General features: G+C 36.6%; 2 protein-coding genes across 3 annotated transcripts; one reads left to right on the top strand and one right to left on the bottom strand.

The window, feature by feature from the left end:
• Window positions 1–149: 149 nt before the first annotated feature.
• srpk1a (SRSF protein kinase 1a) lies at window positions 150–15500 on the top strand. 2 transcript variants are annotated; one of them, XM_079637484.1, is made up of 16 exons: window positions 150–250; window positions 956–1010; window positions 2010–2143; window positions 3076–3184; window positions 3277–3364; window positions 3507–3594; window positions 3853–3959; window positions 5415–5580; window positions 5954–5979; window positions 7693–7915; window positions 8074–8424; window positions 8701–8801; window positions 9926–10033; window positions 10147–10216; window positions 12998–13090; window positions 14039–15500. In XM_079637484.1, the coding sequence occupies exons 1-16, from the start codon at window positions 238–240 to the stop codon at window positions 14221–14223; spliced, it is 1917 nt and encodes a 638-aa protein (XP_079493610.1). In that variant the 5' UTR covers window positions 150–237; the 3' UTR covers window positions 14224–15500. The 2 variants fall into 2 exon arrangements, with proteins under 2 accessions (XP_079493610.1, XP_079493611.1); XM_079637485.1 differs by lacking the exons at window positions 12998–13090; window positions 14039–15500 and adding an exon at window positions 12406–12685 and having other exon boundaries at window positions 162–250.
• Window positions 15501–16032: 532 nt separating this feature from the next.
• lhfpl5b (LHFPL tetraspan subfamily member 5b) lies at window positions 16033–17528 on the bottom strand. The gene is made up of 3 exons (XM_079637817.1): window positions 16919–17528; window positions 16281–16529; window positions 16033–16124 (listed from the first exon to the last, which is right to left on the bottom strand). Exons 1-2 carry the CDS (start codon window positions 17334–17336, stop codon window positions 16282–16284), a joined length of 666 nt encoding a protein of 221 aa, XP_079493943.1. The 5' UTR covers window positions 17337–17528; the 3' UTR covers window positions 16033–16124; window position 16281.
• Between the last annotated feature and the right edge of the window lie 7471 nt (window positions 17529–24999).

The raw sequence follows: 24999 nt of genomic DNA, 5'->3' as shown, positions 1-24999 counted from the left end.
TGTCTACCATGATACCTTTGTCCCATGGATTGACCTGTTTTGTTTTTGTGTTCGGTCATCTTTTGGTTAAAATGCGCATGTTTTCGTTCTGTTTTTAATTGCGCAAACACACATTCAAAAAAATATAAATATACATATATGACAGTACGGACTGTGAACGCGCAGGAGTCAAGATGCGCGTGTCCGGGGGCGCGCGCATGCGCAGGGCCACCCAAGCCGCCAACTGAAGGGGCCAACATGGAGAGAAAAGGTAATCTCTTCCTTCACTTTCTCTGAATAATATTTGCCTTATTTTGAGCTATATCGTTAATGCATGAGGCAAGGCGACTAACTTACAATCTGACTAAAATTAGTAGTGCAATATTAAAGCATAAATGCGCATTTTGCCCGTTCTTTGGACGCATGGATTGGTGTCTTTAGCGTTAGCATTTAGCCGCTCAGTCTGCAGCTGAAGTGAGCTGAATTTATTTTCATCACGACTCAGAGGCATGTTTTACGGCTGGTTTGTATCGCCTTCACTTGAGCGATTTGACTTTTATTTGGTTTTAGATAGACGTTACGCGTATGAGGAGGCGCGTGCGCGTATCAGCTGGATGAGAGTTGAAAGCTGTTTTTTTTTTTTTTTTTGCTGTCGTGGAAACTTCAGGAAATTATTGCCTTCAGTTTTTGCATCTTTGTTCCTGCTGTTATTAAAACTGATACAACATTCACGTTATTAAAGATCCATGTCTCGCGACTATTTAAAGTTCAGTTCCTGTCACAATGTAAACACCCACCCAGCTGTGTATTGTTTATGTGCATTACATAAGATCAACATCAGCGGTCTGTGAGTGTGTCTCCTGTATTATTGTCAGGCTATGTTTGGCTGTCATTGAGCTTACTGAGTTAAGTGATTTTTATAAATGGTTTCATTGTCATCTAATGTTTTCTCATGTCATCTTATTTGTCACACCAGTTCTGGCACTTCAGGCGAGGAAGAAAAGGGCCAAAGCCAAGAAGTCGACCAAGAAGTGAGTTTTGTGCCCCCCCGCCATTTTTTGTTTAACCTGGCAATTTTAGACTAGACTTAGAATGACTGGCTGTGTGTACACTGGGTCATGCACAAGGAAACTTTATATTCCATTAATATTAGGAACCATAAAATAGACCACAATTCTGTCCATAGAGACTTTATAAAAATCTATATTATGTCCTAGAAGTTGCATAGTGTGCTTTTAAACCACTGTTTTGAAGTGTGATTACGTGTACTAGTAGTATTGAATGAGTCATCCTGAGTTTGCTGACTTTGCTCTAATTATTTAGTCTTAATTGTTGAATTGTGTTCAAATGACAATAACGCTTAACATTTTGGCTGGATGAAGTCATCTTTTTGGCATGCGCAGTATCAAGTTGCACTTTCTTTCACTTAAGTTTTTGCGATGATGTAAGAGACAGGTGTTATTCTTGCATAGGTTTAACCAAACATGGTTAGGTGCAGTCAGTGAAATGCTTCCTAACACTGGCAGACTTTTTACTAATATTGCATCAACATTATATGTAATAAAAGAGCTTCTTCACTAGAAAACAAAACACTGGCTGTGGGGTGGGCGCATGGTGCCTCTTAAATTTAGACTCAGATGACTGATCTTTTGTGCATTTCATGAAGTTTAAAAATAAGAATGTTTTTATCGAGGCAGGTTTTTTATGTTTCTTGCAATACAGTGTTTCAAAGCAGCTTTACAATAGTAAACAGAAAAACCAACAACATCACAATCTTTTCAATAAATATGTATTTTTAGGTAGTAAAATGTAGTTTTTATGCAGGTCCTTTTGATTGTAATGTATCAGAAATGTAAATCGCATGCTGAAACGATTGTCTGAACTTTTATACCATGTAAAATCAGCATCAAAAAGTCTATAATGTAAGAGGACAGCGCTCTAAGAGTCTATAATGTAAGAGGACCGCCCTATATAGACTGTACTGTAATGCGTGTCCGTTGACCTAAATAAAATGTACTATCATCCCTCAGGCCAGCACATCCTCCACGCGGGGCATCACAACAGCAGCAGCCTCCTACAGAGACCCAGATACAAGCTGAGCCCGATGAGGAAATCCTAGGCTCTGATGATGAAGAGCAAGAAGATCCCAATGACTATTGCAAAGGTGGGAGACACGGATTTATACGTCCCATTTTGACAGCAGAAGTTACAGCTTGATTATTATAGATGAGACTTTCTGAAATTACAGCGCAGTCCCAGGAAGTAAAAATAGACAAGTCAGTCAGTTACTTGTTGTATCGTACTTGTTGTTACCTGGTGTATCTGTTGGCCAAACTACTTCTTCCTAGAAGTGGAACACATAACTACTGTAAACTGCAAAAGAAATGTACTGTAAATACAGGAATGTCATTATTCCTGTATATCTGTGTTTATACCCCTATGGCGGGATGTTTCTATATAGATATCTATGATATCTATTTTTTTGTTATTTTAGTTTTTTGTGCTTAATACAAAATAGAAGTGATGCTATTGTTTTTCACTTTATTATTTTATCATTTTTAGCTTTATTAATTATCTACTTATTTTAAAATATCAATAGTCTGGTCAGGTTCTAGTTTCTATTTTTGGTCTAAGCATGCTGTAATTGGATTGCTCATAATCAATTCCTAACAAAATGACAATCAAAGCAGGTCTGAAGCGGCCTTCCCACTACTGGTTGCCTAGGAATATTTATAAATGACATTCACAGATGTTATACCATGTGGTAGACAACTGAATCATTTTTCTTGCAGCTAAAAACATACATTTTTAATGGAAAAGGCTAAATATAAATGGAATTAGTACATAAAATCCTTAATATAAGAGATGACCGAGAAACAGTAAGTGCTCTTTGCCGTCGCTACAAATGATCTGTCTATCTGGGTTCTGGGCAAAACTGGAATGGAAACGCGGCTACTGTGTCACCGGAAATCTCCAGCTCTCTGTTAAAACAAATGGGATCATGTCGTTTTGTCGCTGGCAGTGTGAATGCTGCTTAAAGACAATCTATGAGCTTTCTGAATACCAGCTGAAGGATTACTTTTCTTCTTTGGTTAGGAGGCTATCACCATGTGAAAATAGGGGACCTATTCAATGGTAAATACCATGTGATCCGGAAGCTGGGATGGGGACATTTCTCCACTGTGTGGCTGGCCTGGGACATCCAGTAAGAGCTTTGTCATTTCGAAGAACATAAGACGCATTCTAATGTGCTGAAATGGCATATGCACGATACTATTTTTCTTTTTCCTTCCTCAGAGGGAAGCGGTTTGTTGCAATGAAGGTGGTAAAGAGTGCAGAGCATTACACTGAAACGGCTCTGGATGAAATAAAGCTACTCCGATCTGTAAGTATCCCGATAAACCACTGAAATGCTATAAATAATCAATAAAAAAAAAAAGACGAAACAATAAAGATGAAAAAAATATATAGCCTGTATTTTTTGTGTGCTTTTATCTATCTACTCTATATATATTTATTGTTTTTAGGTCAGAAATACAGACCCTGATGACCCAAACAGAGAGATGGTTGTGCAGCTACTGGATGACTTCAAGATCTCAGGGGTCAATGGGACTCGTATCCTTGAATATGAAGAATGTTGTGTGTGTGTGTGTAAGAGAGAGAGAAATGGGTCAAGAAGTCTTCAAGCAGGTGTCTCATGCTATTTTAAGATACCCCAAATTCTTTTACAAGGGCACTTGTGAATGCTGACTTTGAAACCGTTAGCTAAGAGAAGCTGTTCTGAGATCCTTTTATTTCAGTTAGAACTTCTACATTTATTTCTACCAACAAGGTTCTGTTACAAAAGCGTTAGACCTTTACTTGACTTTTCAGATGTCTGCATGGTGTTCGAAGTTCTAGGGCACCACTTGCTTAAATGGATTATCAAGTCCAACTATCAAGGCTTACCTCTGCCTTGTGTCAAGAGCATCATTCGACAGGTAACACAGCATACCATCGCGCAGTCAGATCAGTGCTCACATAATTACGGTCTGACTAATTAGCCGCTGTCCTGGATTTACTGGATCAGTTACAGACAGGGTTTGAAATTAACTTTTTCACTCACCAGCCAATTTGGGTACTAAATTAAGTTACCAAGCCATTCAGAACTTCTCCTAGCCGAAACAGAAATCTCGTAAATAAACCATAATTCCACTAGTCACTGCTTAGATTTAAATATATTTATTATTAAATCTGATTCTGATTCATTGTATTGCTTTCAGCTTTATGAAAGTCAATCTGTCATATTAGGAATTTTGCAGATACCATTCAGATAAAATAAAATGGAAATAAAAACAAAATTGATCTCTCTTTGTGGGACTCTTTACACATTGTTTTGCTAATGTTTGAAGTTCCTTTTAGTGGAAGGGCTCTGATAGCGATGCCATGCAAAGTGATAGAACTTAATTTATGTATCATTACCCGGCAAATTGGCTAGTGTGTGTTGATGTGCGTTACCCGCCACAGTGGATTTTCACCCGCGTTTGGCTGGTTGACTGGTGTTAATTTCAAACTCTGGTTACAGATGAATTATTACTATTTAAGCAGCTTTAGGGTTTTGGTTTTATTAAAAATTAAGAATGATTTACTAATGAAAATGTTTAGTTTTTCTTTTTGGATGAAGTAAGGGATAATGTACACTATTGTTCAAGAGTTTGTGGTCAGTAAGATGTTTTTTAAAGAAATTAATTATTTTATTCGAGAATGAATTCTTTTAACTCTTTGATCGATTTATATTTAATTGATCAAAGTGGCATTTAAATCATTCATAATATTACGAAAGATTCCAATTTTGAATACCTGTAAATGCTGTTCTTTTAAACTTGCTTTTCATCAAAGAATCATGAATTTTTTAAAATCATATTTTCCACAAAAATATTAGGCAGCAAAACTGTTTTCAACATTGATAATAATAATAAATGTTTAGTGAGCACTAAAACCAGCATGTTAGAATGATTTCTGAAGGATCATGTGACACTGAAGACTGGAGTAATGGCTGTTGAAAATTCAGCTTTGCCATCACACAAATAAATACATTTAAATATATTGAACATAGAAAACCGTTATTTTAAATAGCAATAACATTTCACAGTGTTATTGTTTTTACTGTATTAAAAAAATAATAATAAATGCAACCTTGATGAACATAAGAGATTCTTTCAGAATCTTTAAAAAGTCTTACTGACCCCACACTTTTAAATTGTAGTGTTTCTCAATAAAAATCAAATCATTTAGAATCATCTGTTATAGAGAGCTGTGAATAACCAATAATACCGGTAATAATAATAATACAAATGTAATATTTGAGACTAGATTCCTTCAGTTTTGGGATTCAAATTGTCATGTTGCTCAGTATGTTTGTTTGAAAGAGTCTCTGTATTTTTGAAATCTCTCAGGTTCTTAAAGGTCTGGATTACCTGCACACCAAGTGTCAAATCATCCACACAGACATAAAGCCAGAGAACATTCTCATGAGTGTGGATGAGGTATATATCAGGCGGTTGGCTGCAGAGGCCACTGAGTGGCAGAAAGCAGGCGCTCCCCCTCCATCTGGGTCAGCAGGTACAGCACCTCTGCTCTCCCTCTCTCACACACACACACACACACACACACACACACACACACACACACACACACACACACACACACACTCACACACACACACACACACACACACACACACACACACACACACACACACACACACACACACACACACACACACACACACACTACACGGCTACAGTCCATTTCAGATTATTACGTGTCAACGTTTCCCCGCTAGATTTTTGTTTAGGTAGATCACTTGCTCTCTTTATCACAACTTGTTGGTTTACTTTCTTACCCTCTAGCATACTGCTCTTAAAATGACAATTGGTTTGCTTTGTAAACTGTCATTGTGTTACAATGTTTTGTGTTGGCCTTTGTCTTCCAGTGAGCACTGCCCCAGCACCTAAACAGGTATGGTATCTTTCTTGTGCATTTTCACGCTATCCATTTCATTTCAGAGATTTAAAAAAAAGAAAGAAAAAGAAGTAATTTTAACATGTTCCAAAGAGAACCAATCCAGTCTGACTCACTCTTTCTGTAGTTCTCTGAAGTTGATTTGCGAAAGCAATAAAGACATTTATAATGCTACAAAAGATTTATATTTGTAATAAATGCTGTTAATCAAAAAATCCACAAAAGATATTAAGCAGCACAACATTGGTGATAAAAATACGAAATGTTTCTTTACCAAGTCATCATATTAGAATGATTTCTGAAGGAACATGTGACATTGGAGTAATGATGCTGAACATTCAGCTTTGCCATCACAGGATTCTATTAATTTGAGTTTTTGAGAGAGAAAAAATAAAGCTGATGAATTGCATTTTATTATTACTTTCAAAACCATTTCACATTCATGTAAAATATCGGTAAATAAAGCAAAATGTTTACAAACAGTTTAAACACTATAAACATAGCTATAGGCTATTTTAGTTCCCCTCACTCCACAACAAATCTTTTAAATTGAACTGTATTCAGAACAGAACAAAGTAGTTATAGAAACTTCAAGTAAAACAGAAACTGGCATTGGGCTCACATAACCTACCTCTTATTCGGCACAAATCAAAATGTTTCCATTTTCACTATATATTTGGATGCTAAACTATTATTTTATTATGTAAACGGCATTTTTTTACTTTCCTCCAATATCAAACGTAAAACAACATGCATACATGCGCAAAAATGTGCTTGGCCTAACACCACAGTGGGGCGGCGGTCATGCTGAACGGCACAGATCGTACTATGGAATATTTAAATTGGGCAGTGTGACTTCTTATATGTTTGGTTGACTATTTTATTTTGATAATGAACAGGCTGTGATGTCAAGTACCGTAATGCTAGAGCTGATATGTTGTGTGTGTGTGTGCGCGTTAGGCGTGATTGATTACTTGAATTGTTTCCTTATAACAGTGGAAACATCTTCGTCATTTATAGTCATACAGATAAGAGTAAGACATCATTCGAAACTGTAAAGTAATTCTACTTTATTTGTGTACACTCACAATAAAAACAAAACCTTGTGCTTTTGTAAAATAAAGAAAATGAACAGAATGCCGCTTTGCTGTATCGGTTTCCTTTCAGTGAACTTGTTTCTGGAGGTCATCACAAAAATTTGAATTAAATGAAATTAAAATCATCACCGATACTCAGCATGTACTACTTGTCACACCGTTTTTTCTTTCATTTTTTAAATCTGTTAATTAAGTGAAATATATTTAATATTTATCCCTTATATATATGATTTTATTCAGTTTTTGTCTGTTCACAAGCGCTGCATGTGCGTGATGAGATGATGAATCCTCATGTTCTGTTGTGTATGCTGCTTTTTGCGCATGTAAAACTTTTGTTATTTTTAATGGACTTTTATCCATTCTAATTTAATTCTAATTTCACATAATCTTGTCAGTTAGCAGTTAATGATCGGTTTACAAGCTTCTGCTGTCGGTTAGGAAAAAAAAGACTAGTTGACAAAGAATGTTTATATTGAGCATTGTGAGCCCGCTGAACCTAAGCTATACCAGGCTCTAAACCTACTCTGAAACCTTATGCAACAGGCCACTGGAGTGTTTCAGTTAAGATGCTTTTGCTTTTTAGCATTAACATGATTACCCACCTTTTCCTCAGGCACCGAAAATGTCGAAAAACAAGAAAAAGAAGCTAAAGAAGAAGCAGAAGCGTCAAGCGGAGCTCCTGGAGAAGTGCATTATGGACTTAGAGGAGATGGAGATTGGGCCTGAAGGCAGAGAGGAGGATGGGGAGGAGGATGACCCAGAATCCCCCAAATCCCCCACCTACGCCCCACTCCGACAGGCATCACTGCAGGATATTGCTACTGAGAACACAATAAGTTAGTTTCTATTTGAATTAAGAATTTTGTTATATTTATTATAGTTAATAAATAGTTAAAAGCTATAATATCCTTTTTGTGACTTGATTAAATGTACAAATCAGCTGCCATTAGCACATCTCAATTATGTTTCTATTTCTCTGCATCTCTCATAATAGTGGAGACCAGAGAGAGACTGACATCAGATGCGTCACTTGAGCTCAACTGTAACGGCTGCATGCACTCCAGTCAAAGGCAGCCTGAGGAGGACGATGATCAATGTGACCAGCAACATGCCCAACTTCTACAGGAAGACCACCATAATGCGAACACGGGCCCAGAGGACACAGTTCAAAGCATGTATGAGTACTGTAATGGGGCAGAGTCCCCGGAACTGGACCAGGCCAGCTATAGTAACGGCACCTCAGGACGAGAGCTGCTGGAGGAGGCAGAGCTTCCATCCGGGGAGCAAGATCAGCAAAAGACTAGAACCAGAGCCAGGGAACAGAACAAGGATAAGCTAAAGAATGGTCAGTGTGTTTTCTAGTATTTTAGTGAGGATTTTCAGAGAATATATTATTGTTTTTTTTCTACTTTAGATGTCACTCCTTGTCCTTACATGCTGGCAACTTTTTGTATTAAAGGGATAGTTCACACAATTTTTTTAATTGCCATTATTTACATACCCTCATGTCGTTCCCAACCTAAAATGCTATCGTCAGGTAAACACAAAGTGAGAATTTTTGATCAGTCACTCTACAATGATCACATGGCTGTTGTTTGATTGGCTCTTTCTTCTCTTCCAGATAAGTTGTCAGCTGGAAGCCTATTGGTCAATCCACTGGATCCACTCAACTCTGACCAGATCAAGGTCAAGATTGCTGACCTTGGCAACGCCTGCTGGGTGGTAAGGCTCTTTATTAATCAGATGAAATCAATATTGTAGTCATTTATGTATAAAAAGGCAGATATTGTATAATTTATGTGCTATAATATATAAATATAAAATCTCAAATTATGAAATGTACGCTACCATTTGGTGTCAGTACAGGGTTGGTTTTTAAAGCAATTACTTTTATTCAGTAAGGGTGCGTTAAATTGATCAGTGAAAATTATTTATGATTTCTGTATTAAGCAGCTGAAAGATCATGTGACACTGAAGATTGGAGTAATGGCTGCTAAAAATTTAAGCTTAGCCATCACAGGAATAAATTACATTTTAAAATGGAAAACATTTATTTAAAATTTTAATAATATTCACAATATTACTGTTTTTACTGTATTATTGAATAAATGCAGCCTTGGTGAGCATAATACCAACCTTAACATTTTGGACGGTAGAATAAGTTTATTTGGGTCTTGGTCTCAAGACCATTTTTTGAAGGTCTTGTCTTTGTCTCGGCCGCATTTGTACTCGGTCTGGTCTTGGTCACAAACTAAGAGGACTCTGGATTTTATCTCAAGACTAGTCTAAACCACAAATGCAGGAATAACTAATTTCTAATTTGATTTATTTCAATACTGTTGGGGTGGGTCAGAAATCAACAAGGGATTGTGTCAAAATGTCACTAAAATGCCCTCAAAAAACAAGATACGATTGCAAAAGAAATACTTGTATGAGATCATTATTTTTATATTATAACATATGATATAATTAAGCAAGCAATATCACAAGAGCAAGAGAGCAAATATGAGCATGATTGCAAGTCTCATATTGATTTTATTAAAATGTTCCATAAACTAAGTTATTTTTAAAGCATTAATCTCAACAGTTGTATTTGTACCAATTCAGATGCAGCTTCTTTCCTACCTCTGCAGTGCGACAAATTATTTAGCTTTTAGAGATTTAATTGGATTGTTAACAGCTCTGTATAGTTTCTTATTATTCTAATTGTATTTATTTATTAAATATAAGATATTTCTTAGGCAGTAAATGGATCTTTTAGATTATTTAAGCAGTGCTGGTCTGGTCTTGGTCTCGGTTTAGGTGGTCTTGACTACAACACTAGTGTGAACCTTTCTGTCCTTCAGCACAAGCACTTTACTGAAGACATCCAGACGCGACAGTACCGCTCCCTGGAGGTGCTGCTAGGGTCCGGGTACAGCACACCTGCTGACGTATGGAGCACGGCCTGCATGGTGAGAAACGGCACATGGTCTTTCATCAGTCATGCATCCACAGATGTCAAGGTTAACCAATTTGACAACGATTCAGGCTTTGATGTTGGATTGTTTTTTTCCTCTCTTTTCAGGCGTTTGAATTGGCCACTGGCGATTATTTGTTTGAGCCTCACTCTGGTGAAGATTACTCCAGGGATGAAGGTAATGCATTGCTTCTTTACATTCACGATTTTCTGTCTGAAATATTATAAAAATGATGAATTAAATTAAATGACTCAAAATACGTTTATTGAGGAAAGTTGTACAGTAATAAAAATGTATTTCGATTAAATACCTAATGATTTCAGTTTTGATATGACTGGCAATATCAATTTCTCGCTATGTAATAGCATTAAAATACCTAATTATTTATTTTGTTGTTTTCTTCTTTACTGAGCTGTATTGACATTGCAGTGCTTTAAGGGCTGTAAACCTGTGGTTATTTCCCTACGAACAGTCAGAGCCTGCTGTTAAAATGCATGAAAACGTCCTCTTCTTTAAACTTCCTCTTTATATTGACTTCCTCCTCCTCCACCTTTCGCCCACTACTTCTGCCTCTGTTATTGACCCATGTTTCTTTGTTCCTCCTGATCTTCTATTCTTAGTTTATACTCTTACTAAACTAAGACCGAAAGATTCATATTTTGCTTGCTTTAGAAATTGAGTGTGGGAATAATTTGTGCACTTTAAACCTAATTTATGACCATTATCAGTAAAGCGTAGCCAGTTGTTTCTAGTGCATTCTGACATTTGTCATCTAACTGTGTTTGCACTGGGCTGTTTAAACACACCTTGTTAGTCATGATCAGAATGTATACATGTATTGAGCCACAGTATGTTTCCTGCTTTAAGGATAATACATGCAAGTAACAAGATACTCTACTTATTCTGATCAAGTGACATTTCAGGTTGTTTGCAAAAGTGAGTCATTTAATGGGCTACAGCATTTGATAGTTAATTGTGTATTGTGGTTTACTTGCTGTATTTGTATCTGCAAGGTATTTAGCAGGATCTGGTCAGTCAAGAAGTCAAACTGGAGAGACAGCCAGATACCAGAAAAAATGCTGTGTTCTTAACGTCTTACTCTTGTGCTAGACCATGTTGCACTTGAATCTGCTGATGTAATTTTCCTCTATATATCACGTGTGCAGAATTAGATCACACTTTGATCTACTTCCTGTTCCTTCCTAAATCGCCTCTCTATTTCTGATAGGCTTAGAGAACATTGCCGGCAGTTATCTGTGTCTCGTGGTTTTTCCAGTAACCGTTCCTTCCCCTTGCTCATTCTTGTTCTGTTTATGTACAACTGGAGGAGAGACACTTAGTTGTACTTCTGTGATAGAGCTGGGCAATCAAAGTTTATTTTCAATTATGGTTTTGGTTTTGATTATGGAAACAAGATAATTAAGATAAAGCAATTATTATGCCACATTCTGTTTCCCAATGATGCTCTCATTTTGTAAATCAGTGTCCCCCCTGTACCCATACATTTTTTTAAATTCACATTTACATTTTATTTTTCCTTTGAATTATGTTTAAAATTCAAGGAAGTCCACTGTTAAAAAGACAAGTTTAACAAACAAAAAAAAAGTTTAATAAATGCATGTTTTGAAAGTAAATTAAATAATCATGACCTGAGTATTTTATAAATGTATTGTGTGTGTGTGTATATATATATATATATATAGTTTCTCTAATAAGTTTATTTTTATTTTTTATTGTGCATACATATCTCTCCCATTTTTACATTTAGATTAACCTGATGAGCATTTATCAAGAATGTATTGAGCCATTATCTTGTAATAATGATAATTAAAAACAATAATAATAATATTTAAATATATCCTTAAGCAAATATCTATTGATATCAATCCATACTCTATAACGTTGTGATGCTTAAACTTTTGCTTTTTGTTTTTAGTGTTTTATATTTTATTTAGATAAAATAGTGTATAATCTTTATTATTAACCATTTATCTATATTTATTTAGCTTGTAAATAAATAAATAAATGTAAATAAATATTGGCTTATCGGCATTGACCTGAATTTTAAGATGTAAAATTCCCTTAAGGAAGAGTGTGTCTGAAGTCTAGTGTTCATAATGCAAAAATTCTTGATGCCAAAATGTCATCAGAAATTGAGTATTGTAACAAATATTTCTATTCTAGTTGGAGACACTTATGTTAGACACCCTGTTTAGCTTGTAATCTGTCATTCTGACCCACTATCATTTGCCTTGAGTTTGTCCTTTTCTTTTTTTTCTTTTGTGGATCCTGTCCATGTTCTTTCTGCTTGTCCCCATTCCATGTTCATGTTCTCTTTCTGTCTCTGTCTTCTCTCTCTCTCTCAGACCACCTTGCTCTGATTATTGAGCTTTTGGGGCATATCCCCCGTCACTATGCTCTGAGCGGGAAATTTTCACAGGAATATTTCAGCCGGAAAGGTACGCCTGTCAGTCAGGTAGAGCCCTGCCCTGAGAGAGCGGTTTGAAGGGAAGAGAAGGAGATTCATTGACAGCACAGCCTTGTGTCACAGCTAGTTTTCTGAAGGTTTGGGTAAAAGTCTTCCTCAGCACATGTCCAGTAGTTCTCAAGGAGGCTCTTCTTAGAAGTGGGCCCTCAGCACAACAGACGGACTGTTGTAGCTTCAAAGCCGCAGATTTGTGGCATGACTTCGCTTGAAGCTCTACCAGAGGCAGCCGAAGCTCAAAAACACACAGGTCCAATTCTTCTCACAATCTTTAATCTGGGAGTTCTTCAGTGTGACCGCTATCTGTGCTGTCAGGACATGTGGCTGCGTCTCCTTGTCTTCCCTCTCGTCTCCCTTCTCTCAGGATGGGTGGATGACTGTATTAACACTGTCTGATCAAGTTGTCCATTGTTTCGTCCTCCCCTCCACCTCACACCCCCTCCCTGCTCGACACACCCTGTGTGTGATGGTAGACCACATTGCATTGATCATTGAACTGCTGGGGGCCGTCCCACGCAAACTCGTATTGACCGGAAAATATTCCAAGGAGTTTTTCGGCAAGAAAGGTAACACGGTCATTATGAATAACTTTTATATCTAGTCATGATGCTTTCACTTCAGATTATTAAGCTGCATTGCAAACTAAAATGTGTATGTAATGTACGCTAATGTTCAAAGGTTTGGGGTCAGTATTTATTTATATATATATATATATATATATATATATATATATATTTTTTTTTGTCTCATGCTCACCAAGGCTACATTTTATTTGATTAAAATTCTGTAAAATCAGTATGAAATATTACAATTTAAAATAAATTATTTTTATTTTATATATTTTTTTAAATGTAATTTGTTCTTGTGAATTTTCAGCATCCATTCTATGTTACATGATCCTCCAGAAATCATCTAATATGCTGATTTGGTGCTCAAGAAATGTTTCTTAACAATTCTGAAAACATATATTTGATTCCATTTTATGCAAACCATTATACATTTCCTGATTTTTGGATGAATAAAAAGTTCAAGAGAACATATCTAAAGATTTCTATTTAAGAATTTTTTTAAATTTTCTAAATGGTCCTTGCTGAATAAAAAAAATAAAAAAATCGTGACCCCAGACTTTTCAACAGTAGTGTATGTTTCTAAACATAGCTTCATGAATTATTATTGTTTGTGTGTATTTGGATTTAGATACGTTTTACAGACGGCATGTAATCAAAGTTTTCCAAAAAAAATGGTCTTTGCAATGAAAATGTATTAACTTGCTCTGCCTCCTAATGTCACATACTTTTAACATTCTTTCTTGTTAAATATATTTTCACTTTAAGTGCATCACATTATCAATTTAAAATGGTTACATGTTGATTTTATGGGGCTTTATGGGGCAACAAGTTTATTAATGGTAAACGTTATGAGACATAAAAAAAAACATTATAAAGATGTAAAAGATATAGGGGTAAACTGCATGGAATGGGAAGCCTGGTCTCTTAATTGTGTGCTTTCTGTAGGCGACCTGAAGCACATCACTAAACTGAAGCCGTGGGGTTTGCTGGAGGTTCTGATGGATAAATACGAGTGGTCTCGTGAGGAGGCCGAGACCTTCGCTGATTTCCTGCTTCCTATGCTGGAGCTCCTGCCAGAGAAAAGAGCCACTGCTGCCGACTGTCTGCGACACGCTTGGCTTGCCCTCTAGTGGCCTCTTCACCTCACTGCACATACTCCAGGCACTCTCCCTAAACTCAAGAGACTGCAACAGATCACTTTCCAGTTTATAGAGCATATCGGCATACCTATTTTTCTTCGGTTAATCTGAGTGATTTCTTTTGCTGGGTTCGCCAGAGGAATAGTAAACCTGTCTGTTTTTGTTCTAGCCGTTTTTTTTTTCTACTCTTTCAGACTTAAGATATTTTGTGTGAGGGTCACACCTGCTGTGATCTTTCTACCTTCCCTTTTATCTTGGCGAAGGATGAAATGTAGACCTAGGAAATGCCTGTTTAGGTACCTGGGGAATTTTAAGTTATAAAATATTAAGATATGGGTCTGTTTTTTTTTTTTTGCCGTGCTTACCTGAGATACAGTCCACTCCTCCAGAGTGCTGACCGCTCGGACTGCAGTGCGAGGCACAAGAGATCATTTTGTTACTTGTAGTGAAAAAAGAAAAAGTGGTTTCTGGAAAGGGAATTATTTTTGACTGTAGAGTATAAATTAAGATGTTCTGTCCTGCGTCAAGACTCGCCACACTTCTGTGTTTCTCTCTCAACTATACAAGTGTCTTGTGTGTGTGTTTATTAGTTCGGTAGGTTTTGATCTCGTCCGTCTCAGATTAGATTTTTAAGAGCTGAAGTCTTCTCACTCATGGTCAATACATTTTGTGTACAAGAAGCTTCCACATAAAGTGAGTAACTGTCAAAGGGCCACCAAAAAATTATATTTGTGAAAAAAAAAAAAGAAGAAACATTTATTGTCTGAGTGTGTGTTGTACGTATGTGTTTGTGTGCGCGCATGTGCATGCGTGTGTGTCTGTATATATGTGTACCAAAGAGTTTGCCTTGATCTGTATATTACAGCCATGTACAGTTTTTAAAAAGAAAATCCTACTATTGCATCTAAGCTAAGATTATTTAGCTGGATAGAAGTGTTTTAATAAAGCATTTGGAAGATGGGTGTACCTGTTTGTCTTGCTGTTCTAAAAAAATATGAAATGCTATAAAATGCAGGTTACCTTTCACTGTAATTGTCACCAACCTTTTGGGTGGATATTTGTGCAAAACAATAAAAAAAGAGGAAAAGGAAAAGAGTGCTGGAAAACAAATGCACATGCTTGATTTGATTTCATTTGAGAACATTTAATACATTATATAAACCAGGAATGGTACTTTTTAGACAATTTTACTTGATAACCTTTTCATCCTGCTCTCTAAAAACTGGAAAAAAAATGTGTGATCATGTTTACAATAATACCTATGTGTTGATTTATTAAAGGTACATTGTACTGTACGCTCCAGAATTTAATAAACAAAACTGCATGCGTTGACACCTTATAACTAACTAGTTATAACTATGTTATAACTAAGATATTATTGTTTTAAATGTATAATGGCAAACGCGTGGAACCGGTGGGACGTTTGCCATTGTACATTTAAAACAATAATATCTTAGTCCAAAACTAGGTAATGTTGACAAACTATATATATTTTAAATATATATATATATATATATTTAAGCACAATCTAGTTTTCATATTTAGTGATTGTCAATGACACAGGAACAGTAATTTATTACTTTACAAGGATATTTTCACACTCAGTAGTGTTCAGTTAGGCATGAAAAATAATGAAATATGGGTAGAAACCTCAGTTTGTTTTCATGCCAAGAGATTTTGGGGTCTATCTATGACTTGACAGTTAAGGGGTTAAATGAATTTTTTTTTTGCAAAGCTGCTTTAGAACAATATTTATTATGAAATCTGCTATGCATATACATACATTTGAATTTAATTGAAAGATTAATAAGAATTTATGATTTTGTTTTGCTTTAGTACGAATGTCCAGTTCCATGTCCACAGCAGATCTCCTGTTGGGTTTAGGTTTTTACCTACAAACAAATGTAAATATCCTCATTACTAAAATACATTTTGTCTTGTATTTCTACAGATTGCATCCTACATACAGTATAATATTTAGTAAATAATTCTAATTAGCGGTAATCTCAAAAAACAGTTCCTTATTGATGAATCATTCCTTCTCTTACCTCATCCGTTGTTTGCTCCCTCCACCTCGAAGTCGTCTGGCAGCAGTTTGTCTTGCCGGTTGCCCAGAGTGAAAGCAAGCATAGCCAGTAACCCCGAGTCCAGGATGCTGATAATGCCTAGAATATAAGCCCAGCGAATGGTGCAGTTCCCCAGTGTGTACTTGCCCGTCCGCTCGCCACACATTCGCCTTACCTCCGGAGCATCCCAACCGTCCGGATAAATCATACAACCCATCACCATCAGCACAGCTACAGCATAAAGTGCAAAGGTTAAAAAACAAACTTCTCCCTATATAGGCCTACTTTTTATAGAAAAATTGTGTTCTGATTAATTACGGTAGTTGCAATATTACATTTTTCGCTATAAAATGACATTGTGAGGGAATTGGTTAAGCTTTATATAAATATATATACACTCACCTTTAAGCAGGTGAGTAAATGATGACATAATTTTCATTTTTGGGTGAACAGTACACGTCATTGAATGACTTTGCATCTATCCCTGACAGGGAATATGGCGACTACCCTAATTAAATCTATTAATAAACATTATTTCATCTTTTTTAGTTTGATGCATTTCTAAAGCAGCATTGTATTTACACTTATTAGCGAGTCCAACTGGAAAACTATTAGCCCACCTGAAGATGTTTGCATCCATGCGCATATCTTGTACACGCTTGCGGAGTTGCAGAAGAAGAAAAGACCCAAGCATACGATGGTGCCTACGATAAGGAGCATTGAGGTGCCAACAAAAAACATAGCAGTCCTGAAAGCCCCAGAGGGGATCGAGGCAAAATCAAACACGCTTCCTTTACAGACCAATTCGGAGGTGATGGGGTTGCCAATACAGTAGTGAAAAAGCCCAAAGTATCCAGCCTGCGGGGTGTTCACACTGTCACCAATCCAATAGGGCTGAATGAAGACCACCGCAGTAATGATGGCGAAGCACAAGGTGAAAACAGCCCACAGGACACCGATGGCTCTGGCATTTCTCACATAATTGGTGTGGTAGATTTTGGCAGCCTCTTGGGCTGGAAGCATCTTCTCATTCGCCATTATTAGATCGATTTACGTTTATCTAGCGAGGTTCGAAATCTGGAGATATTTTTCAAGAAGAAAACCAGACTAGATGAGAATCTATTTCAGGATCCAGTAGCACTGACAGCTTCTATCACACTATTAGTCCAAAGGCGGCTGAGAACAGTGTCAGAAACAATATTGTTGCCAACAAAGGTGTCAGTTTTTTAATTATTAATGGTAAATTCAGTCGAGGAATAAGGTGACGACAATAACCTGTTCTCTTGCTGTAATCAGATATGTTTGTTACTTCACAGTAAAATAATAGCTATTGTGTTCTAGGCCCGACATGTACTCTTTATCTTTTGTAAAAAGCTGCACTCAACACACTTTTTTAAGAACTGAGAGAGAGAGAAGAGAGAGAGAGAGAGAGAGAGAGAGAGAGAGAGAGAGAGAGAGAGAGAGCTAATCATTGCTAATGAGGTTTTAGTGATATAAATCAACTGAATCTGTCAGGAATTTGTTGCTCAGAAGGGAATTTGTCAGACAAGACAGTCGACTACAAAGACTGCACTCTGAAGTTTGTGTTCCTCCTGGGCGTGATGTGAAGCCTTTGCTTTGTAGGTCAAAAATTACAAAAATATCAAAGGCGCTGTGAGCTTGATATGTAAACACAACCCTTGAGCATTGCACAATGCTGCAATAACAATGCAACATCTGTTTAGCAGCAATATATTTAATAGTGCACAAAAAGATCTTAAGATTTACAGCTATAAAAGCCTTGAAGACCTTGTTATGCTGTAAGCTTTTGCCTGAATAATGCAACAAAACCTTTCATAATGCCCAAGCCACATTTTACAGCATCATTCCTTGACAAATTTCTTCTATTTCAGGCCTCTGTAAAGTTCGCATTTTATTGCGCAGTGATGATATTTTTCAAATACTTCCTGCATTTCATGTTTGTATCAAAAAGACCACAGGCCTGCATGGCTAAAACATTTCTGCCCCATGGGTGTCCACCAGAACGCTTCTGTTGCCTCTCTGCTACTGTGAATGATTTTCACTCTCATTGGAGATAGGTATATTTAATGTTTAATTCAGTGTGTAACTTGCTTTTTGAAATATTCAAGCTATTTCTGAGTGAAATTTGTTTCAAAGTAAATCCCACACCAAATTCCCTTCATCATAGCTTTTAGGCTTTCACATTCACAATCGTACCTACAAATATGATAACATTGTTAACAAGTTGCTATGTACGACTACCACGGCTGTATAATGTAGTCTTTATATAACACATTATTAGCAGCTCACTTAAAATCCACACTAATCAAAATTCCCATTTGTTGGCGTTAAACTCATGTTGTAGAACAGAATGTGAAAATCTCTTTGTGTAATGTTAACCACACTACTCATAAATCTAATATCGGCATTCTACAAACTGAACCACTAGCAGAGCAATAAGCATGTAGCAAATCCGGGTTCTCAGCCTTTTGATTTATAGTCCCATTCCAAATCATGAATATAAGCCACCACAAATGATCAATAAGAAACACGTCTACCTGCACAGGAAAGAAAATGTCTAGTCAAGCCATTATATCGGAGTTTTAAAAGAAACATCTGCTTTGTTTAAAAGAAACAAAGAACACACATAGGCCAAATACGCTACTTATTGTAGGCCACCTATCATTTACCAAGTGCTATTATTTAGTATGCAGTGAAGAGCTTCACCACCAGATGGCTGCCTCCTATCAGAACACATGTGTGCCCTATAAATAAAATTCCACAGCAGCAGTAAATATGTCAGATGAGTTTTCCCCATGCACACAGCATCATCAGAACACACCAGCAGAGAATTCAATGAGGATGTGAGTTCACAGCAGGCGAAATCAACTTCCACTAGTACAACTATCATTGTTCTGGAATTATAATGATGTTTTGCAGCATTTGATTTTGTGCTTCACAGGCCTGAACTAAAATGTAAATCAGGCACAGTCTATATTATGGTGCTGTAAATGTTGCAGTGTGTAGCTGCATCGTATGCAACTGAAAATCTCACCATTTTACGGTGTAAAAGTAACACATTTTACACGCAGGCTGTCTGCGGCAGGTGAATTTGCATTTTTATCAACATAGTCCATGGATTTATTGTATGTCGTTTATTGGTCAAACCCGACTTGTGAAGTTCTGAATGGAATATATTACTCAGACACAGCAGTGTTGTTAAGGTAGGCTATGTGATGAATAATGATGATCCCTGGACTTTACGTCGTTTTGCATAATGCAACATGATAGATCTTGTTTACTTTTGTCGCTCCTTCAGCTTTTCTTTGTCTTCACACACACACACACACACACACACACACACACACACACACACACACACACACACACACACACACACACACACACACACACACACACACACACACGCACACACGCACACACGCACACATACACGCACGCGCACACACGCACGCACATAACCTACACACAATATGGAATATTTGATTAGTGTTTCTGAATGCTGGATAATGAATTAGGAAACGTCCAACATGTCTGCCATCTGGTGTGTTCTTCAAATTCACTTATTTTATGCACAGTGTATGGTGTGTCGAATGTAAATAAAGAGTGTTACAATTTTTTCAGAGACAATAATTTAAAATTAGTCCAGATCTAAACTCTTTTAATTACATTTATGGTTAAGTTAATCTAAAAGTGGTAAACCAATAAGCACATCTGAATTAAAGGCCTAAGTATAACCACACAGTGAATAGCTACTCATTCCTTTGAGTTTTAGTGGGAATTGAAGTGCATAGAAGCAGTAGAACTCATTATTTTAATTAAGTTTTTATCCACAGTGAGAGGACATTTAAACTTCACTAATATTTTACACAAAGTTCACAACATACCAATACCAAATAATTTCATGTACCTATAGCATTTCCATGTTCATCTCTGCACAAAATAATGTTACAAAATTATTCTTAATATTATACTTGCCATGATAGAAAGCACATTAACTAATGTTTAGCAAAAGCACTACTGATTCTCCAGTGAGGGCTGTTAATGATGTTGAAATATGAAGTAAGCTCGGTGACAGCACAAATGCAAAAAAAAAAAAAAAAAAAACCTGAGGCCAGTGAGTCTTATTACATTTAAGACTAGTTTAATCTTCATTGCAACCGTTATTTCATTTTACACTATCTTTTGTTGTAAAGGAAAGGCTTTATTGGTTTTTGATTGGGACTGTAATAATGCCATGCGTCATATTTGACACATGGTAAACATAATTAGATTTTAGCAGTAAATTTGAGATTGCCCTTTGCTCGCTTATTGTGAAATTGACCTGTGTACATCTATCCCAGTTAAGCACTGTGTACTTCATATAGTGACAGATCCTTGGTTTTCTTATTGTAATGTAATTGTACAACCAATCAGACCTCCTAATCAGTTTGAGCACTTCCAGTCTGTTCTGTTAACTGTGAAGTTTGAAGATTTTGAGTCAATCCCAATGGATACAGTGAGTGACCCCAAAACGCACTTGGACACTTAAGTCACACTTAAAAATCTATGCATATCAAACCAAATGGCATTTGCTAACAAATGATTGGCCTTTTCTCAGAAGTAACTTTTCTTAGCCATTTTAGTTATTTTAAGATCATGTTTAATATCACGAGTGTTCAAATACTTTTGGAAGATTTTACATTATGAACAATATTTGTTGTATAATTTAAAATGTGAAATGTTTTGTTTGAAATGTGTATTTGTGCGATGTTTTTTCTTTTTATAAATACAACTTGGTTTGATATTTTGTTATATAACCTTCATAAATTCTTAAGTGCTGTTTAAATGTCCAAATACTTTTTGGGGCCACTGTATTTACTATTTATGTGCCTCCACCTTACTCAGAAGTTGCCAAAAATAAAGAAAGACATGACCAATTTCTTTTTTGTAGTTTTGTCATCTTGCTTTTGATCATATCAAAGGCTGCAACAGTGATTTTTCCCTCACTCAGATCAACGGTTTCCTCTCATCATCTGCTCTGACCCCTGACCCCTGTTGCAGCTCTCTGTGGTGTGATTTCAGCACTGGACATTTTCTCTCACCTTGCAGGTGAGCGGACCTACGTTACGCCTCTCTTCATCAAACTCACACCAGGAAATTCAGAAATCTGTGCTCTGAAGGTTTTGAAGATGATAAATGTATCTTGCTTGGAGGGATCAAGGGGTCAAGGTTTGCCTGGTTAGCAGGACTTAGGGTGTGTTCACACTTTATTCGGTTTTCTTGGATCTTTTAGTCCTGACCATGAAAGAAAATAATACACTTAAGCCCAATTTATAATTCTGCGTCGAACTCATGTGCACCTCTCCAAAAATGTAACAACGCGTCAATTCTACGCCGCAAGCGCTGTGATTGGTCTAGAACCCCTACTTCGGGTTTTACATGCTCCCTCTGCATATGTAATTGCTTGTCAATGGGAACAACGATGCAGAAGTACAAATGAAAACTAACGCGTAGCCTACAGCGTAGAGACTCCGGCGTAGGTCCGACGCAGAAGTATAAATCAGCCTGAAGTCATGGTTTCGCTTAGCTTTAACATCCTTCGTTTTTAGCCCCCGTTGGTAGGTGCCCATTCAGAATCAGCTGTGTATTCATTCATTCATTTTAAATATTTTTGTTTGCCTGTCTCTTCATTTTTTGCTTAATAGAGATAATGAGAGAAGTTAATAGGTTTGTCTATCCATTAGCGTTTGTTTCTTTCATGGCATGTGTAAGCACTATTTTTGTGTCTGCCAATGGCTTTGTTTGGCCAGGACTTCCCTCACCTCCTCTACAGAAGGTCATTTGGAAACAGCAGCCCATCCTTTTTATGGACAACTGTTTGTGTGGTGAATGGAGCAATTGGGCGTAATTGCTGATGGGTATTAAGTGGAGGTCTTTGTCCTGGCAGTGCAGGGCATTGCTATCATTAATGTAAACTGTCATTATCAATATGCTGTAAGCTCTTCAGCTGCTTTACTGTTGCCCTTTGCCATGCTGGGACCTCTGCTGCATAGAATGCAATACCATTTTTTAAGGATTGCTCAGTTCATACAACTCACAGCCATGTATTCATTTGAACAACACAAACAGCATGACCCTAAGAGGAGTAGACGGTCACATGTCACAGCATTCTCTGAAAATCCATTCATCCATTCGTACATTATGTATATGTATTTAAACCATACTGTAGTAATTGGTAGACAATCAAGTCATTTTGTAATCGAGGGTTAGTATTTGTGTTTAGACTGAAGTGATTGAGTAGTTATAAGGAATTGGTCATCAAGCAAGGCTTCCACAGAAGATTGTGCAGTATAAATGACCAGCAAGATCCATTTGTGTATCTTCTTGGTGAGTGTCAGTCATCTTAATATCAGTCCACGAATGCTACTGACCTAAGACAAGTTCAAATGTTACAGAAGTGTGCAGTCTTTGGTAATTATCCCTGATGTTTTAGTGTATTGATGGCACAGCCATTCCCAGCCACATGAAATTACAGTTTTTTGGGCAATTGATACACTTGACACATATTTTAGATAATTTAGAATACTTAACCATGTGAATCCATGTAGTGCTATAAAGTTAATTTTACAATCAATCATTTTAGATAGTGGAGTGATATTGGATGTGTATATAAAAGTTGTGCCACTTTATTTTTTAAGAAGTCAACTCTCAACTGAAATAAAAGGATCTATAACATAGGGCCAGCATACAAATTACTTCTAAAAAAAAAAAAAGATAAAAAAAAAAAAAAAAAATCAAGGGTAAGCTGTGCAACATCAATAGGTAAATTGAGTCATGGATATGGTAACAATCTTGTTGCAAGTAAAACTATGCTTCTACTTTTAAGCCACTTTGGATAAAATCCTATGCTAAATGTAGGTAGCTGGGCTGAAACTAAATGCACTATTCAATTTCCAATTTCCTAATTTTGCTGAACATTATTCATATTTTCATAAAATAGGCTGAAAATACTTTATATTCTAAAATCTAATATTTGAAACCATTTCCACAATTTTATGATTTTTAACATTTCCTGCATTTGGATACAAAGCTCACTAATTGAGCCACTTACCCTGGAGTACCTGGCACGCTTTACCCTGCAGATACAGATTTAAGCAAACATGCCTCATTGAATAATTCATGTCTGATCTTTAGTCAAAAGAAAGGACAATGTTTTATATCTTGGCAATTCACCAATATACACTACCGTCTATAGCTCAAAATTGACTTTTTAAAATGTTTTTGAAAGAAGTCTCTTATGAGACACTTTGTATTTATTTGATAAAAAATACAGTGAAAATAGAAAGGTTCTTAAACATTATTTTCAGCAGTCATTACTCCAGTCTTCAGAAATCATTCTAATATGATGATTTGGTAAAAAAAACACATTGCTTAAGCCTAATTATTATCAATCTTGAAGACTGTTGTGCTGATTCGCTGTTCGTCTGCCCATTCAGCCTTAAAGGTTAATAGTAAACTAACTTAGCTTGCATGTAGAAAATGTACAGTTTTTATAATTTTTTCTCATGTGCAGTATGAGGTCATTTCTAATAATCAGACAATGCAGTTTGCTACGGTATAGTCAACATTTGAAGTGGATCAAAAAAGTTAATCAAAGGTGTCCTAAGACAAGAACGGGTATTGTTCAAAATTCATGTATAACTTTGATGAAAAGTTTTGATCCACTTCAAATGTTGACTACTGTAGATTAACAGGGTGACACACACCCTATATGTTTGTTATCTGCATGGGTATTTGATAACGGGAGAGACAAAGTCAACAACTTTTAACTCTCTTACATTCTTTACACTGACATTCATGATGTTATTTCGAATTCTGTGCCACGCCAGAGGGCATCTTTGCACTGTCTACATTATGAATAATGTGTGAGTTTGTTTAACGTGAGTTATTATCGACTGCAATGCAACAGTGGAAAAACATTTTTTAGAAACCACATTCAGCAGCAGCCTATTTACCTCTGTCATCATTACCCTTGCTGAAACACCCATGTATTTTTCATCGTGTGGACCTCAGATTAAGAAACGTGTTCAGTTCGGATATTGATGTCAAGATGAGTCGTTATTTAGTGGTCTAGAGCTTTTTATTATTTGTGCCCTGACAGCAGAGCAGCCAGTAAGGTCAGAAAATGAGTAATATCTGTGATGGCATCGATCTATCTGGAGAATGGACAAGAATCATACACAACCCCCCCCATAATAAGAGCAGTGAAACGGTACTTTCATCTTCAGATTCATCTATCATATTCAGCTTGTTATAGACCTGACCCGCTACTTGGTTGCCATTGATCACCGTTGTGAATTTCCTTGGGGGGTAAAGCGAAGGATTTGGCAATGACAGATGTAGTTTAACAGATTTTGATTCTTAATGGTTGCAGTGAAGATGATACAGTGGTTGAACTAGACAAATTCCTGTTACATTTTCCCTACTGGAATTTTTGGAGCTGCTCAACCTTCCTGAGGTTATATAGCTACTCACCACTCGATTCGATGGAAACGGATCTGAAGTTAGCAGAGCTTTGTGAGTTTACACCTCTGAGGTGTATACACAGTACACACACAGTACACACACACACACACACACACACACAGTTTCCTCTAATGATGTCCCTGTAGGCACGTGAATGTTGTGCAGGGATATT

Source organism: Phoxinus phoxinus (genome assembly GCF_949152265.1).
Source record: "Phoxinus phoxinus genome assembly, chromosome: 15".
Lineage (NCBI taxonomy): Eukaryota > Metazoa > Chordata > Actinopteri > Cypriniformes > Leuciscidae > Phoxinus > Phoxinus phoxinus.
Note: the sequence above shows the minus strand (reverse complement) of the source record. Positions and strands in the feature narration are given on the sequence as shown.